Here is a 19,625-nt window from a genome sequence, read left to right as displayed (position 1 = left end):
TGGATGCCTGTAACGGAAATCATATCCGTGTAAAAATTTTGTGAATAAAGAATTTTATTATTATGAACATAGCGCGTGACCACGTAACCGCCCGCATCCCTCTTCTCCCATTGGCTGAATAAATATCACTAGGAGGAAAATTATTTTAATGTATAAAAAAAATAATAATAATAATTTACATTACAAGGATATCAGTTGTTTCCACGTCAAGGATATCAACAAGAGGTGGTCTCACTGGTTTGCTCACACTTATAATTCACACGTGTATGCGAAAAGCGAACAGAATCCTTTCATTCGGACTGTTTGTAGGTCTAGGAAAGGTTGTTGATATGATTCGCTCCATAATAACCATACTCTCAAGACCCTTTCTCGTGCCTTTAGGTGTTCCCTCATACGTGTCGCTCATCAGGTGTCAGTTCGTAACGAGCAGCTATTGGGGTTGTGGAGAAAAAGAACTCCTTTCCACGAAGGAGAGGGCAGATAGAGTGACGTATTTCCCAGTGGAGAAAGTGTTCCGAGCTGATGATGCTCTGGCAAGTAAGCAGAAGGAACTAATCGAGAAAAATCTGGTTTCATTCTCAGCAGAGTTTTTGCTCAAGAACTCCGTCCCCACAGAAATCTATAATCGTGTTATGAATTCGTTTGACTCTATTAAAAGTTTGGATCACCCACTGTGTGCAGCTGTTTATAGTGACATTAGGTAAGGTGTTTAATTGATTTGTGGTATGATTCTGTACTAAGATTTTTCCCACTAAAGAGGCATACCAGTGAGCATGCGCAAAACAGCCATGATATATATATATATATATATATATATATATATATATATATTGTTTTTTTTTTGTTGTTGTTGTTGTTGTTATTATTATTAGCCACATGGTGCAATGAAGCCTGAGGCTTATGCTGCACCAGCCAAAAAACAATTCCCGAGTTACCCTGAGAGAGAGAGAGAGAGAGAAGTAGAAAGGAATCACCAAGAAAGAGAAGAATGATGATATCCAGCTCTGGATCCTGGGTGTGCCAAGCCCCATACTCACCAGATGTGAGCCCCTGTTGCTGTTGAAGGCCATATTGCACCGTGTATCTCGACTGTAAATTGAGTGTGTTCTGAGGTCTATTTTCTATTTACTTGGCGAAAAATCCGAGTTTCCGGGAAGAAAAACCATGTACCCTGGCCTTGAGACCGACTAACTCAGCCACGTTGTGAAAAAAGACCCATAAAAATTCCTCCCGTCATGAACAGGTCTTTCAGGTCTCAGGAACTCAGGTCTTTTCCACCCGGTGATCCTACCAACTGCGCTACCCATGTTTTAGACATGTTTAGACATGTTTAGTAGTGAAAATTTCGTGAAATTTTTAGAAATTTTACAATTTAGCATTTTTAACCAATTCTAAACCTGACAGTTTTTAGGATTTAATTTAGAAATTGCTATTTTGTTTGGAATATTAATTCAACTCAGTCAAATCATTCAAAAAGAAAAAAATTGATAGCAGCCGAGATTTTTTGACTTCAAAACAATTAGAGTTAAACCTAAAAGCATCACAATCATCCGAATTCACTGTTCCTTAAATATCTTCTAAGATCTTCGTATAAAGTATAGTCATAAGTATGTGCTGCCAATCTTCACGCGATCCACAAGAACAGAAAGCTGTGTGATGAACACCTGAGATAAAAAAATTAAAGTTTAACGCGCTGTGAACCGCAATTAATTAGGATGTCTGAATTGAGATGACTATCATCTTGCTTGTATAAACAAGCAAGATGGTAGTATATTCTGGCAGCCTGCACGTAGCGGGTATGGTGGGTGGGACCTGGTGACCAAGTGTTGCCGCTTCCCATCTGCTAAGAGCCAGGTACCAGCAACGCCTGGTCACCAGGTGTTGCCGGTACAAATAGCCGGTTTTGGCACAACAACACATGAATATCCTTGAATATTCCCTGTGCCTCATATCACGGTGGGTGGTTTGTGAGATGAATGACATGCCTGTGTGTGTGGATGGGAAAGGGAACAGGCGTTTCAGTGTTGAGTTTGATGGTGAAAAGTTCTAGCTCCTGGTTGCACTGACAAATGCTGCTTTGATTAGTGTACAGCACAAGCAGTACTTCACTGGATCAAGTCAGTGGATGCTGTCTTGTGGCAATTTAGATAGAAGATCGGAAGTTGTCTGCAACTGGGGAAAATCACGTACAGTCGTATGCAACCTATACGAACTGAGCCAACTATGAAATTAATCTCGATGTTGAAGTAAGGGACAGCAGTTTGAAATTGATCCATCACCCTTGAAGCATTGTCTCTGGTTGGCTGGATTCGTGTCGGAGAAACTGGGTGCTCTTGTGGAGGATGAGACCACTACAACGAGCCTGCCTCTTGTGAAAGCTACTGTTGAATGGTGAATCGTTGCTTTGATTCTTGAAGATGTCAGTTCAGAGTGGCCTGCTACTCAGCTGCGTATTAATAGTTAATAAACGGATGCTACATCACCTGTTCATTCCATTGCTGGATGGACTTGTATATGGATTGAGTTTCATTTCCTGAGCAGTGATATTCTTGATTACCGCTTCACCATTGCTTTGTGATTTGTAAATCAGCTGTATGTGTTGTTGTGTTTACAAAGTCCTTGACTTTTCCTGACTGTGATTTTATGTACCTGCAGTATCATATTTACAGTTTCTTACAGCGATACGTGTGCCAACAGGCGGGGAGGAACGGCCGACTTCTAAAACACAGGGTCGTCACGATGTTTTGATTATCAGTATATTGAAAGAAGTCATAAACGAGCCTGTTTTGCACCCAGTCCAACTCAGAGAAGAATATATTAGCCAACTTTTAATCAAATATTTTGCATATTAATCAAATTCAGTTCCATCTTCTGATTCTATCACATCCTTTTCAAAATATTTATAGTTTATGAATAACATGTGACCTTGTTTGAGAAATTCGTTACTTGTTTGCCAATAGGGGTTTACCGACCGATGAAAATTACACCAATAGATTACTGGCATTACTTGTCTATCTCTACTCAAGCTCAGTTGGACCTCCAGCTGAAAAGAAAACGTTTATGGACGTGTTAGAAAGCGATATCACTGAGAAACTCACCCTGGTAGCCGAAAATGTGGTGATCCAGAGAACTGCAGAAGTCTCCATCGACGGGTGCAGACATTTGATATCTCTGGACCAAAGCAGGAGGTATCAACTTAGAAAAGTTAGCCAAGCTATTGACCCTAGCTGGCGATCTCTTATACAGCTACCTGATATGTCGAGTTAGTGAACTGAGGGAGCTAAAGGTAAGTTTAAGACTTTGGCAGCAGAAAATATTGAAAATTAAATATTCATTAATCTTGTTTTAGTTTGTTTTAATGAAGAATAATGTAACTGCACAAGACATAGGACTCCAGCAACATGGTTTGCCAATTCCTATGATAAGTTGTGTTTTATAGCTATATGAGTGTGTGTTATGGTAACAGCCTAAAAGAATCCTCTCGAAGACGCCTATGGTTGTAAAGGTATCCTAGGGTGGGCGTTGAGATAAAGTTTCCCAATGCTGATGGCGAGTTTAACTTAAAGGTGACTTCAGGGACAACTGATAAACGCAACAACCAACGGTTCATTTTATTGCGCACTATAGTCCAGAAGGAGTAGATGAATTCGTTCCCGTGTACAGAATCGTAAGATTTTACAAATGATTCAAATTTACCAATCCTCTTGCTTATTGAAAAAGACATAACTCAGAAGGGAAGTATTTCCAGTCCTATGACCATTCTTCATCCCTACGCTTAGTAGAACAAGCTTCCACACTTTGACGAGACCTTTCAGAAACACATTATATATCAGATGTAATTTTCCTCTTGTAACTTGAACTGTGCATCCAGTAATATCGTATACAGTTGTGCCCCCGTATCCGCTGATTCAGTTACCCCCGGTTAACCATGGAAAAAAAAACGAAAAACGTAACACTTACTACTCGCGTGTCCAATACAATGCTTCCCTTTATTTTTTTACGATGTCCATTTTAAATCGAATAGCTTCCCTTTGTCGCGCATGGTTTGGTCACCAACATTATACTGGTTCTTTAGAGATTTAACGGATCAATCTTTGGAATAAATTTGGAGCCTTCAAGTGTCCCGGTTAATCGAATCCCGGTTAATCGAGAGTCTGCTGTACTTTGTTATTACCGTATTTAATGTTGGTAATGTCTTACTGTGTGTTTAATTTATCAATCAAACTTCCTTATACGTATGTATGTACAAGAAAATCATGTTATATATGGGGTCTGCAGGTGTACGCTTATATCCGCGGTTTGAGCCATCCACGGTAGGTCTTGGAACGTACCCCCCCCCGCGGATACGGGGGTTTACTGTATATTTAAACATATATTACAGTATTTATTGAATTGTATACCCAGGGAATCAAATGACAAATGAAATTTAATAAGAATATGGAATATAGCTATTCAGAGTAAAAGTATACATTATTTGCATAAGCCTTTCTCCGTAAGAGCAATCCTTTCTTCCATTCATTAATCGTGTTGTCCCTTCTTTGTCAGCTCTACATCCTTCTTAAAATGAGGCCTCCAGAGCTGTACACATTACCCAAGATGTGGCCTGACCATTGCCTTTTAAAAGGGGATAATCACCTCCTTATCCCTGCTACAAAAATTCCTGTATATCATTGACAAGACACCACTCTTGAAGACCGTCTGCACTGTTCAGAAAACTTCATATCTGACTGCACAATTACCCCCAGGTCCTATCCATTCTCTACAACCCTAAGTGTCGTACCTCTGGTACGTTTCTCTGGGGTTACTTCTACCCATATGCAGTACTTTGCATTTGTCACTGTTAAACTTCAGTTGCCCACCTGCCCAAGTTTTCTAGATCCTGTTGCAGCCGCATTCTGTCGTTACTGTCATAAACCACCCTGCCAACCTTTGTATCGTCTGCAAACTTTGACATTAAGCTTAATATACCTTCATCAATATCATTGATAAATATACAAAACAACAATGGACCCAACACTGAACCCTGAGGGACTCCACTAATAACATTAGTCCACGAAGAGCAGTGTCCATTGATTACCACTCGCTGTCTTCTCCCACTCAACCGTCCCTTTATCCATAGCAGCAATTTTCCCCCAATGCCACCCTGCTCCAATTTGTTCAGCAGTCTTCCATGTGCAACAGTACCAAAAGCCTTTCTAAGATCCAAATATATGATATCAAAATTATTCTTTGCGTCCAGTTCCTTTGTGACCACATCATAGTAACCAATCAAACTGGTCAGACAAGATCTTCGTTTACTCTAGTTCAGCCCCATGCTGAGTACCATGATTAAAAGTTGCACCTTAATAAACTGCTCCCAAAAAAAAAAAAACGAACCGAATTCTTTCTGTCACCTAGCAAGAATAAAAGTGAAAAATACTATTTAAGCCTGGTTGTAGAAGGGGTTTGCATGAGGGGCCCAGTTTTTATACATTTCCTGAAAGACCTCAGAATTTAAATAAATGAAATTATGAATTTGCTTAACAAACAAATGGTATTATAGTTATATTATAATTATTGAAAAACATAACTTGGCATCGTGTTGAATATTTTGAGGAGGGCTCCGCAAGATTCCAAGAGGGAAAGCTTAATACACATTAAGTATATAAAAAAGTCGTACAGGAATGAGAAGTGGGATACGTTTCCTCCATCTTCCCAGGTATTACTTCATGTCTGATATGTATACATGACCGAATTTTTGAAAATTTTCTCTAATCCTCCCGCTTTGGTATTTGTGACTATTTAGGACATATTCAAAACTGAGCATCATTTGAGGTTTGTGACGTCATTAATTGCCGCGTTTCCTAAACAGCGTACCACTTCCTGGAATGAGGTAAAACCTTCATGCGCGTGTGTTTGTGTGGCTGAGATTACAGAAATAAGAAAATATATTTAATTAAGAGAAATGTTTGGTAAACGATGCAAAAAAACAGCACTGACTTTTCTTTATGGAGAAAGTGGCCCATTTCATAACTGTTGATGAACTGATCAACTTGCTGATCAGGATCATCAACATTGAAACTCCGAATAAGAAAAAGAAGTTTATCAAATTCTACTAAATGATTTTCTCATAACTGATAGGAAAGTGGAAGAGAAATTGTCGAACCTAAACATAAAAAAGAGACCCAGGATGGATGAGATCTATTTAACTATATTAAGGGCATACACTTGTATTTCCCTTGTCGATGCATAGTTGGCAGAATCGCCCTCCTTCCCACATCGGGTGGAAAAGACCTGAGTTCGAATCCCGTCGATGACGTGGGCAAATTTTGTGGGCCTTTCTCATAACTTGCCTAAGTCAGGAGAGGGTAGCGTGGTTTTTTCTCCCTGAAACTCGAGTTTTTCATCCAGCAATCAGAAAATCGACCTCAGAATACACAAAATTTACAGTATACACGGAGCAATATGGCTTTAGGTAATCCTGAAGTCAGATATGAAGTTCTCTGTGCAGTGCAGATAGGCTGCCAGGACAGTTCATGAAGTTTTATGGGATAAAACTATTTATTTTACAGGACAGATGAAAAGTTAAGTAATAACAGAAAATAACATTTGATATTAAGAGACCATAAAGGGTCTTCATAAATCAGGTGAAAGTAGACTCAAGTTCCTTCCTGTGACTGTCACATTCTTATTATGAGTACAACTTAAGAGATTTACTTGTCATGCTCTGGAAAACGTGGAATCTTTGTAGATCATCAAATAGGCTGTAATTGCAAAAAATAAAAAATTTTCAAGTGAAAGTTTAGTTGTCTGGCAAACGTTTCTTTTGCGTTATTTCATTTAATTCTTCCTACGCACCTCCCCCCACCCCGCCCTATGACGTGGGAATTAAGGTCGACTCACCGGTTTCGGCACACTTTTATGATGCAAGCGTGTCCAAAGAGCGAACAGAATCCGCGTGACCAACTTCAGACTGACTGGAGGAAGTCTAGCAGGCTGAAAGACATACAGTCAGTGAAAAGAAGTTGTTGATATGAGTCGTTCCATATTAATTTTATTTTCAAGAGCCTTTCTCGTGCCTTCAGGTGTTCCTTCGTGCGAGGCCAGGTGTCAGTTTGTAACGAGCAACTATCGGGGTTATGGAGAAAAAGAACTCCGTTGCACGAAGCAGAGGTCAAATAGAGTGACGTATTTGCCATTGGGGAAAGCGTTCAGAGCTGAAGATGCTCTGGCAAATAAGCAGAAGCAACTAATCGAGAAAAATCTGGTTCTATTCCCAGGGGGTTTTTTGTTGAACAACTCCGTCCCCACTCATATATATAATTATGTTATGGATTCCTTGGAAAGTATTCAAAGTTTGGATCATCCAATGTGCGCGGCTGTTTATAGAGACATTAGGTAAGGCGATTGATTGGTGTTAAGATTCTAAATTAGGAATTTGGCGCTAATAGAGGTATACCTGTGAGTGCGCGCAACAGCCATGATATTTTGTTTAGTAATTTCGGATGTATCGCCAGAAATAACTTCAAGTTTCTAAAAAGAACCCAATTATGATTAAAACTGATAAAAATATTTTATCTGTGTACACAATTAAAAATCAATTTAACGCAATTAAAAATTAAGTCAAAAATTAATTTAACGAAAAAAATGCAAAACGATTTTCCTTCCTGAAGCTGAAAATGCTTTTCGACCGTATGTCGTGATCACAGGAATGAAAATTACCGAATAGGGATGAGAATGAAACTTAAATATCTGTCTTCGCGCATGCGCGAAAAAGACCACGAATCGGAGATTAGATATGGCCGACGAACATTAACAGAATTTTCGTATAATTTAATTTCTACGGTTTCTACAATTAATAGTCTCGTATAATTACATTGGACACTAAGTATTCTGGCCTCGATAAATAAAAAAGTTGTGTTTCGTTAATGGCATGAAAGGCTAATTCTGACGCTGCTGAACGAGAAGCACGAACTGAGGCAGCGTGTTGATTAACACGAAAATTCAGAGGAAACCGTGTAGAACCCTGATAAGACGAGTCGCAATCACCCCAAGAAATGTTGTATACCGGGTCATTTATTTGTGTTGCGAACAAGTAAAGGACTAAGCGATTGTTCAGTATAGTGTGTAATTTCCATATTGGCCTGGCTACAATATGCTTTGGGCTCAGAAATACAAATATTAACCAGCAGATTCTTAAACAGGGGTTACCCACTTGCAACAATAGACAGAATTAGGGTACAAGCTAAGAATAGAATACAAAAAATACACCAACCAGCGATAGTAATATCAAAAAATACTTTATTTCTGTCCCATATGTTGAACAGTGGCACAAACAGCTTAACAGATTCTTTAAAGATACCAAATTTAAAATTGTAGCCAGGCCAATACGGAAATCACACACTACACTGAACAATTGCTCAGTCCTTTCCTCGTTCGCAACACAAATAAATTACCCGGTATACAACATTTCTTGCCGTGATTGCGACTCGTCTTATCAGGGCTCTACGCGGTTTCCTCTGAATTTTCGTGTTAATCAACACGCGGCCTCAGTTCGTGCTTCTCGTTGAGCAGCGTCAGAATTAGCTTTTCATGCCGTTAATTAAAAAACACATTTTTATTCAACGAGACCAAAATACTTAATTGTCCAACGTAATTATCCGAGACTATTAATTGCAGAAACCGTCGAAATTAAATTACATGAGAATTCTGTTAATGTTCACCGGTCATATCTAATCTCCGACTCGTGGTCCTTTACACGCGCATGCCCGAAGGAAAATATTCCCTATTTAAGTTCCACGCTCACCCCTATTCGGTAATTTTCATCCCTGTGATCACGACATGTGGTCGAAAAGCGTTGTCAGCTTCAGGAAGGAAAATCGTTTTGCAATTTTTTCTTATATTAATTTTTTACTTAATTTTTATTGCGTTAAATTGATATTTAATTGTGTTCATTTGATTTTTAATTATTAGTAATTATTTCTTACTGTAATGTAAGATTTTCGATTTTTTAATTGTTTTCGTTTGAATTTCTGGAGAGTATCATACGGACGCGTATGATACTCTCCATTGAGGTAAACTTCCCTTATTCCTTTACAAATATATATTTAACCAATTTAATCAATATATATTTGACTCTAAATATATCTGAATAACTTATTTAAGGAAGAAGCGATAATCATTGTATTTTTATGGAGTATATAAATAAATTTTCTGTTTATTCTCTGGGGCGACCAAACGGTCAGAGGAGTTCACAAGATAGACAGAATACAAGAAACAGCAACGTATTTAGTAGTCACAGGCTTGAACCCCGGTTACTCAAGGCACGTGTACTTATGCACCCGCGCGCCTGACCACTAGGCTACGTCGGCCTTCTCTCCAGTTAAACGTTATTCATTAGACTAAGTTCAATAGCAAAGCTTAATACGTTATTCATATGCAAAAAATAAATTTTGATATCATATATTTGGATTTCAGGAAAGCTTTTGACACTGTTGCGCATGGAAGACTATTGTACAAATTGGAGCAGAATGGTATAAGGGTAAGTTGCTACAATGAATAAAAGGATGGTGGAGTGGGAGAAGACAGAGGGTGGTAATCAATGGGTGCTACTCTTCTTGGACTAATGTTATTAGTGGAGTCCCACAGGGTTCGGTGTTGGGTCCACTGTTGTTTTGTATATTTATCAATGATATTGATGAAGGTATATCAGGCTTAATGTCGAAGTTTGCAGATGATACAAAGGTTGGCAGGGTTGTTAATGACAGTAATGGCAGTGTGCTACTGCAACAGGATCTAGATAATTTGGGCAGATGGGCTAAGAAGTGGCAACTGAAGTTTAACCTTGACAAATGCAAAGTACTGCATATGGGTAGAAGTAACCCCAGAAAAACCTACCAACTGTGTGGTACTACACTTAAGGTGGTAGAAAATGAAAAAGACCTGGGAGTAATTGTGCAGGCAGATATGAAGTTTTCTGAGCAATGCAGACAGGCTACCAGGGCAGGTCATGGGGTTTTGTCAATGATATATAGGAATTTTGCTAGCAGGGAAAAGGAGGTGATTATCCCTCTGTATAAGGCAACGGTCAGGCCACGCCTTGAGTACTGCGTACAGGTCTGGAGGCCTCATTTTAGGAAGGATGTAGATTTACTTGAGCGTGTACAGAGAAGGGCAACAAGATTGGTGAGGGGAATGAAGGGATCCTCCTACCAAGAGAGGCAGCCACTGCAAATTGCAGTGGCTGGAGACTAGGCACCTGCGCGGTGATCTGATTGAGGTGTATAAGGCCTTGAATGGGTTGAGCCCGCTGAATTCTGATGGGATCCTTCCACTTGTTCAGATTACGAACCTAAGGGGGCATAAATTCAAATTAAGAAAAGACAGATGTAGATTGGATGTGCGGAAATTTGCCTTTAGCCAGCGGGTGGTTAATTGTTGGAACAAACTTCCATCTGTCGTTGTGGAAGTTGATAGGTTGAATAAATTTAAGGAGGACCTAGACGACAGGCATTTGGAGGGAATGGTGTGATTTTTTTCTTTTTTGTCTGATGCTGCATAAGCTCCTACACTTGCTTTCTTGCATCAAATGCCACTACTACTACTACTACTACTACTATTATTATATATGTACTTGTCTATGGTGGCACCCAGACTAACGTCCACCTCCACCAGTATATTCTGTGTTCAAGAATTCTATTAATGGGCCTGTAGTGTAAAGTGTGTGTTGAAATATGTGTAATATGTTATAAGAAAAAACAAAAAAACAAACCAGGCCTCTCTGCCACCAGGGAGCAGGCACCACCTAAGTATCTGTTACCTGGTGTCTATCCCTATGCATGTGAAGCCCGGTCAAGGGTCTCCTTCACTGTCTGTGCTGTTTAACTAACACCCCGCACCTACCGGAGGTAGTGCAATACCGGTGGGTGCGTGCCAACACTGGGTATAAATCCCATAGAACATCTTCTATTCCACAATCGAAGTTAAACATTATGACCACCTGCAAAACAGTGGGTATGTTCTCCTTACCACTAGTACCGCATTGCCCGACAAGGCATGGATTGTGTATTGTACATGTCGCAAGGTTGCGTCCTACAAATCTGTGGTGGTTCGAGCCGGAGGATCCACACTCCGGATCTGTCGATCAACGTAATCATAGAGATGTTCTATGGGATTTATACCCAGCGAATTCGTTGGTCAAGGTAGCACCCGGAAGTCACTTTTGTGTTCAGCGACCCAATCTCAAATAGTACCGGAAACATGGAAGAGCGCATTGTCCTGCTGGAATACATATGTGCCATCTTGGAAGATAGTCAGCGTGAAGGATTATACTTGATCAGCCACAATCGATAAAAAAAAAATAATAATATGCCATAATAGGGCCACCGGGACAAAACACCAGCTGATGTGTATTATGTCCAAAAATTGCAGGTGTTGTCAGGTCGACGTGCCTGTGTTACTGGACTTAAAACCCGAGGTTCTGGGAGGAGAAAGCGTATTTATACTTGGGAAAAACCATTCTAGCAAATTTTTTTTTTTTTTTTTGTAAAGCAAAAGTAATCGATCAAATAAAGTTTTGCGGGACTACGCAAAGTACTGCACCAACGATCCTGCAAAGGTCGGAAAAAAGGTAGTTGTTCTTGAGTGACAAAGATGGACACAAAAATCCAAGGAAGATTAACAAGAGGTCTAGTGGAAGACCTCCTGTTAATCTTCCTAATGAATCTTCCTCCCAACAATGAAGTTTGGTGGAGACAGTGTCATGGGGCTCCTTTCATGGTTTGGCTTGGGCGCATTAGTGGACACAAAAATTCAAGGAAGATTAACAGGAGGTTTGGTGGAAGACAGTCATTTATGACCAGAAGCGCAGTTGTTGCAATTGTACGACACATACTATTTAGGGTAAGGCGCCACCGGTGGTCACCCACATCTGCGCCATCTTGTGTAGTATACAGAACTTTGTAAATGCCAGGAGTGTGTGTGTGTGGCCTGTATGTATGTATTGTCTTTGGGCCCCTAGACTTCTATATCCAAATCCACCTAGTGTGGCTGTTTATTATGATACATACTGAATAACACTTATTATACATATTTAGCATTGACACAGGGTGTAGATCTAAAAATTTTAGTATTACACTGTTTTCCACAAAGTCAGGACAAGGACCTTTATTAACATTAAGTTGTGTAGCCGCAATTTTCAAATCACGATAAGTAAATAAAGACTCGTCTTCAGGGCCACTATAAGACAAGTTATCCAGTCTAATCTTAACCTGTTCCTGAGTACTGAGTATCATTTGCAATGTCATCATTAGGAAAGAGCCTCTCAGTGACCACATTAATAGTAGTATCCCAATCAACTGTCTCCATTTTGTCAACAATAACAGTGTTAAAATATTCTTATTAGCTAATTTATTTGTCATAATCTTATAAACATGGGTTATTATTACCTGCAGTTAAAACTAAATTCCTCCAAGCCTGGTGAATATTCCACTGCACCTAACAAATTTAATGTTTGTATTTTATCATTACTAAATTCATTCTGTAAAGACTTTAATTTCAACCCAATTAATCTTCTTATAGGAAAACCTTTTAAAATCTTCTATATAACCATTAGAAATGCCAATATTGTCCTGTAAATTAATAATAAAAGAAAGAGCTCTGTGATCAATATTATTACAAGTATCATCCACATACCAATTTAAAATTCTCTTAACTATACCAAGTGAGGCGATTGCAACATCAATGTTTGAGGAACACCTCAAATTATCAAAAGTGGTAGGTTGACCACTTTTGATAAAAATTTCCTTCTGCTTTGAAATTTGCTCATATCCAGTCAGTTCCTAACAAGGGTAACAAATCCCTCCCATCCAATTAACGTCCCATTGCAATTACCTCTACTCTTTCTAAAGTAATGGAGAAATCAATTAACTGCCAACTCTTAAACTACCTAGAAATCTTTCATCTGATCAACAATCGCCACTATAGATTCCGTCAGTGTTGATCCACTGGTGATATTCTGGCTTATTTTACCCATCCATGGACATATTCAGTGGAAACGTCTGGTGAAATTCAAGCTGTGCTTTTGACATTTCAAAGGCTTTTGATGTGAAAACATCTATGGCATCGCTGGAGTAAAACCAATTGGTAACGAAATTTTCTTACGGAAATGACTCAAATAACGTCACTTCCTGTTAGGTGGCTGTTAGATTTTAAATGACGCAAATGCCGTTACGTTCTAAATGACACTAACGATGGAACTCAGTCACTAATGGAAGATTCCATTCCAACATTTGCGAAGTGCAAGTTTCGTTCATCCTGCTATTCCACCTCATCTGCCTCGATTGGATTTAGTGACAGAGGGGCTCGTCATGTCATTATAAATGTTCCTGTAAATGTTAATTCGATGATCGATTATTTTCCTCGGAGAATAGATGACGATTATTGCGTTAATGTGCAGGAGCATTGTGTTCCATGATGAAGAAATACGACAAGGCCTCAAGAACTATTCCAACTGGCCAACCTATCCACAACTTTATGTCAATAGAGAGTTTATTGGAGGATTAGATATTCTGAAGGAATTATCTGAGAGTGGTGAATTGGACAACATAATAGCAAAAAAGGAAGATCTGAATAACAGATTAATCAAGCTAATTGGCAAAGCTCCAGTCATGGTCTTCATGAAGGGTGCTCCTGATTCCCCTCGATGTGGTTTCAGCAAAACACTAATAGGCAATTTGAATGAAACTAAGATTTCATATGAAACATATGGTATTCTTCAAGATGAAGAAATACGACAAGGGCTGAAGTCTTTGTCTAACTGGCCAACTTATCCACAAGTGTATGTAAATGGTAATTTGATTGGAGGATTAGATATCGTAAAGGAATTAAAAGAAGCAGGGGAATTAGAAAAAAACTTTCCATGGACAATAATACCACAATGTGTGCTTCATCAGTTCATGAAGAATGAACTTCTTTCGTGTTCCACGATAAAGACCTGGAACGCGATGATGCTCCTACACGCGATGATGCTCCTACACGCGATGATGCTCCTACACGCGATGAAATGAGTGAAGCTATACCTATTGAAGAAAGTTTAGTCGCTCAACAACAATCTCTTTTTGGCAGCGATGACAAATATTTAGGTATAGCTCCTGGTGAACGAAATGTTCCTCAAAGTTTGCTTTTTGACGAATATGCGTAAGAATTGTGCTTTCCTACCATTTACTTTGGTCAGTATCCAGAGTTTAGAGATAATTTAAAAGTTACACCGTTTATGATGGCATCGAATGAACTTTGTCGTTCAGATTGCGTGGAGTGACGCCTTATCATCTTCTTTATATGGCCATGAAAATAATGAGACTAAGAACTCGACATTAAGAACTAAGCTCACCAAAGAACATATCCAATCTCGAGAATACGTCAATAATTCCATCGAAAAGAATTTAGCGTTTTTGAAATCGATTCCTAATTCAACTTATTGCTGTACACAACGTAAAAGAGATCTGTTTGCGATGATCAGACAATTGGGTAACAATTGGGTTACTTGTTTATGAGTTTGGAATTTTGAAGCTCCATTTAAGCCATCACGATCTACAATGATTTTAATTCCCAAGCCAAAAGCAGACATTCGACGAATCAAATATAATGCTGAATACAAGAAATCGTGGAAGAATCAAGAGGACAACGAATATATTAGCATCGATCACTTCTTTAAAGAAAATGAATTCATTCGGAATCATATTATATCGATTTACTTCAGGCTGGTATTACTCAGCCAAAAGTCTTTCTGAAACAAGAACCTCATCAAAAATGGCATAACCCCTTCAATCCTTTTGTGTGTAAAGTCCAACGTGGACATTCAGTTCCACAGAAGAGTATTCTTCGGTAGAGTAAGTAGCGGGTTCATGCCCTCTACTTACTCTATGGAATCAACGCTATTTACCGCATTGGCGTCATTTAGGAAGTGACGTAATTTCCGTTTCAAATTTTGGTCAAAGATGTTTTCACATAAAATATCTTTCGTGGGAACAGGGTACACACGGGTTTTTTTTTTTTTTTTTTTTGTTTTTATCGTGTTTGGCTAAAGGTCTTCTCAATAAGCTTCCATCTTATGGGTTATTTTGTTGTTGTTGCATTTTATTTATGTTTTAAAATGTTATTTTAAAGCACAGGTTTTGACAATCTGTTTATAAGAGTTTGGAGTCCATTGGTTCGGGTTTTCCTCTGGTGAATGCTGTTAGATACCAGGATACAGAGGCACATAGATAGATATATTCTTGGAACCACCATACACAGAATATACATATATGTTTTGCAGCCAGAGTCCAACTTTAGAAAAGAATATATTGCCCAACTTTACATATTAATCAAATTCAGTTCCACCTTCTGATTCTGTCAGACCCTTTTCAATATATTTATAATTTATGAATAACATGTGACCTTGGTTTGAGAAATTCGATGCTTGTTTTCCAACAGGGGCTTACCGACCGACGAAAACTACACAAATAGATTACTGGCATTACTTGTCTATCTCTACTCAAGCTCAGTTGGACCTCCAGCTGAAAAGAAAACGTTTATGGACTTGTTAAAAAGAGATATCACTGAGAAACTCATCCTGGTATCCGAAAATTTGGTGATCCAGAGAACCGCAGAGACTCTCCATCGACGGGTGCAGACATTTGATATTTCTGGACCAAAGGAGGAAGTATCAACTGTGGAAAAGTTAACTAAGATATTGACCCTGACTGGCGATCTCTTATACAGCTACCTGACGTGTCGAGTTAGTGAACTGAGGGAGCCGAAGGTAAGTTTAAGAAGATTTTGGTGGAGAAAATATTGGAAATTAAAAATAATTATTCTTGATTTAGTTTGTTTTAAAGACAAATAATGTATAAGCCTCAAGACAGGAAGCAGTCACAGGTTGCTTTCTGTCCCAGGTCTTCCTTTGCAGTAACTGCGAAAGACATGGTGCTTCAGCCACGTGGTATACCCGTTCCTATGATTCGGTGTGTTTTATATCTGTATGAGTGCGAGTTATAGTAAGAGCCTAAAAGAATCCTCTCGAAGACTTATGACAAAATATCCTTTGGTTGGTAAGCAATAACGTTTCCCAATAGTGATGCCAAGCTTTCCTTACTGGTGACTTCAGGACAACTTGTTCTGAAGTCACCAGTAAGTAAAAAGTTGGTTGTTCTGGATAAACAGAACAACCAACGGCTGATTTTATGGTGCAATACAGTCCAGAAGGAGTAGATGGATTCATTCCCATGTACATTATCGTTAGATTTACAAATGACTCCACTCCCGTAAGGTGCTTGGGGAATTACATAGCGAAAGAAAATGATCGTATTTTACTGATCATTAAAAATCAGGTACATGCAGTGATATACAAATTTGTATTATGTTTTTTGTTTGTTTGTTTGTTTGTTTGTTTTTGAGTGCTATAGGGAAAATGGATTTTCTCGAAGAGGGAAAGTATGGGAACCATCTGTATATATCACAAAAACTACTTTATGTTAATTCTCTAATAACGCTGAATAATAGTGTCATTTGAGGAATGTATCTCATTTGATATACATTTTTTGAGTTTCTATAATCATAAGATATCGCAACTTGAAGCAACTGAGATTGATCTCAATCACTTCTCCTCTCCACAGGTATTGAGGCTAGTCTCCGAAATTATAGAAGACAATTGCAATTGTGAATGGCTGTGGGGAACAGACGAAAAACACTACAATAAGCTTTCCGTGATGCCAGGACTCCACCATTGGAAGGAGAGGACAAACTTGTTCCTTGGCAGTCAAATTGGTAAATATATTTCGGCAAGTTTATTGATTAGTGGGCATGAGACAGGAACCTTAAGGAAAGGATTGCATTTTGGAAAAAATATGGCTCATTTTCTGCAGGTAAGCCACATAATATGAATCCTATGGTTCAAATTTTGTGATGTCTATTTAATTTGGTGTTATACGCTATCCGACAAAAAGTTATGGGACAAGTTCTCCTGTGAGTTTTTGCCGAACAGCATACAGGCCTCCGTAATGATGGGGACTACTATTCAATGACATTATATATGTGAATATAATCACATTTCAATGTTTTTTTCGATATTATCAAGAACTACATTTCTTTGCTTTCAGGCTTACCAAGATATCCAGAGCATCTTGCAATTTGACATATCCTGCGGATACCATCTCAATCTCCTATCACTGCCAGTTTCACTGCAGTTGGAGACGGATTGCCAGTTACTTTCTCACATCACCAGTTGTAGCAGCTGCCCGGAGTTACTCAACTACCCAATGGTAAAATCTCTCACCCATCTTTTCAAACCGTCTTCAAATTACACAACTTATTATTGTCTTAAAGGAAGTCACTGAAACAATATTTGTGAGAACATGATTTGTTTGTTTGTGTGTGTGCGCTAAGTGTCAAGGTATCTAAGGCGCCAGTAAGCTCTACATTATCTGTATATAGTGTTTTTCCTGTTTGCTGGACACAAAAACAATTATTCTTGACACGATGTCCTTTTTTTTTATTTGTTTTTGCGATACTGTTGACTGCCTTCTTGAAATTTATGTTTTCTAAACATATACTGTTTGTCTACTTCATTAGGACTATTTGAATTTAAAATAAACCTTACAATCTACCCAATATATGTAAATCAAAGAGGTCATAGCGTAGTTGTGTGCGAAAGCTTTATATAGCCACGCGACGTGACCAGAATCAATTCACCAGCAATGAGGAACCGACAAGATGCCACGACTTCAAAAAGATGGATTGTTGGTGCACGTTTAGCACATGCTGCTGTACTGAGGACAGCTGAACTTGTCGAGTGTTCAAGGACCGCTGTCATTCGTGATTTAATGAACAGAAAAACATTCATGAATGGAAGAAAGTATGGCAGGAAATGTATGTTGGCGGAAGAGTAAACCTCTGCATTTAATGAGGACTATCACCAAGCCGTGCGAATGATCCTAAAAATGAAAGCACTACACTATGAGAATAAAGAACTTTTTGGAATCGGACACCAGAAGAAAAAGACGCCAGCCTTCCTATCAGGAATGCAAAGAATGGAAACAGGAAGACTGATTTCATCCTTTGCATATAGTAAACAGAAACTAAATCTCGATATGCGCTTTTCAGCACCGATGGAAGATTATGCAAATGGATGAGCTACACGAGCCACTGGAAACATCCTGTTATGCAGCAATCATACTCGCAGATGTTGCTGAAAGAGGTGTAATGGTGCTATATCATGATTTTTGAAGCTTACCCCTTGTTCTCTGGAGCATTGTGTGAGTGTACCCCGTTCAGGTTCTCAATTGAGTATGCATCGAGTATACACCAATTGGACACTTAGGATACGTAAAAAGAAAAAATGCATTTGATGAGTGGATTATAAACTTTATTGTAAAGTGTTTCCATTAATGATTCTTTCCTATTTAAAGCGCCTCAAGTCCAATTGTCATTAAATACGAATTAAAACAGCATCCATAATTTCTAAGTTAGTTGATGCTCCTGAAACCCAAAAACAACATATTCATAAAGATCTAGAATGCAGATCCCTTGTTTTGATTATACGGAACAAAATTCATTTGCATATTATAAAAGAAGTAGTAATATTATTTTTCGTTTTCTTTATAAACTTTTTTCTTTCAGATTTATGAAAGGATTATGTCCAGTGGTATTCTTGAGCAGTCCTTCCAGGAACTTCGATGTTTTAAAGAAGAATGCCTGCAAATGTTGACTTCTCTTCAGCAATCAGATTCTCGTGAAAAAGTGGAAGAGATTTTGATGTCCTATGAATGTTAAGGGACTCGCTTGTGAATTGAGAGACTGAAAATTCACGTAGACCCAACCACAAATAGACTACGAAGTTTTTCACGTGACAACATCCATAATTTCTTCACTTGTATATTAAGTCCTTTTTTTCCGAATTAAAAATAACTGAAATTATAATCAATAAATAGAATAAAAACATATTTTACATTATGAAGCGTATCTATCTTCCATTCCATTTCTACTGAAGTTGTGCTAAAAGAAGACTTAAGTCTGTTCAACAAAAAATTAAGATTCATTCTTTAAAGCTGAAGAATCGCTCTGGTTACAGTTACAATTCAATCGTTCCGGTTATAGTTCCCTTTCACTCCAGTTACAGTTCTGACTTATAGCTTCTGAAATATAAAATTAAATATTAAAATTTCATATACAGTCTATTGATATCCAATATCGATATTAAGATTAGTAATAATCAATTTTTAATATTCAATGTTGATATCCGCACCAATTTTTGTTTTAATTTTTCTTTCGGAATCTCGTGTTTTCTGCAATTCCTTTTTCCGGGATTTATAAATTGAATGCTGTTTGTTGACTGTAGTTGTTGTTCTGGTTGACGTAGCCGTCGGGAATCCTTGGCCAGCTCTTCTTGTAATGGTTTCTGTCTTCTGAAACTGCTTCTATAGTGCAGGGACAACACTGTGTGACACATTAAACCAACTTGCCACCTTCTCCTGCGACTGTCCAGCTTCAAGTCTTCCAACCGCACTCCATCAAAGAATCATCACCTAAACGACGATGGCTTGCCATCCTGATTACTGGACTTCCTTTGATCAATTGGTATTTTTGTGCTAGCTTCTGACGTTTTATCC

At 38.5% G+C, this 19,625-nt stretch overlaps 1 protein-coding gene across 2 annotated transcripts; it reads left to right on the top strand.

Moving 5' to 3' along the window:
- The first annotated feature begins 275 nt into the window (after nucleotides 1-275).
- LOC150081202 (uncharacterized) lies at nucleotides 276-18,969 on the top strand. 2 transcript variants are annotated; one of them, XM_090378864.1, is made up of 5 exons: nucleotides 276-700; nucleotides 15,454-15,781; nucleotides 16,635-16,883; nucleotides 17,118-17,279; nucleotides 18,637-18,969. In XM_090378864.1, exons 1-5 carry the CDS (start codon nucleotides 330-332, stop codon nucleotides 18,787-18,789), a joined length of 1,263 nt encoding a protein of 420 aa, XP_090234990.1. In that variant the 5' UTR covers nucleotides 276-329; the 3' UTR covers nucleotides 18,790-18,969. The 2 variants fall into 2 exon arrangements, with proteins under 2 accessions (XP_090234990.1, XP_090234991.1); XM_090378865.1 differs by lacking the exon at nucleotides 276-700 and adding an exon at nucleotides 6,944-7,377.
- Nucleotides 18,970-19,625: the final 656 nt, after the last annotated feature.

The sequence above is a fragment of the Mastigoproctus giganteus genome, chromosome 8 (assembly GCF_048544385.1).
Source record: "Mastigoproctus giganteus isolate SK-2022 chromosome 8, ASM4854438v1, whole genome shotgun sequence".
NCBI lineage: Eukaryota > Metazoa > Arthropoda > Arachnida > Uropygi > Thelyphonidae > Mastigoproctus > Mastigoproctus giganteus.
Note: the sequence above shows the minus strand (reverse complement) of the source record. Positions and strands in the feature narration are given on the sequence as shown.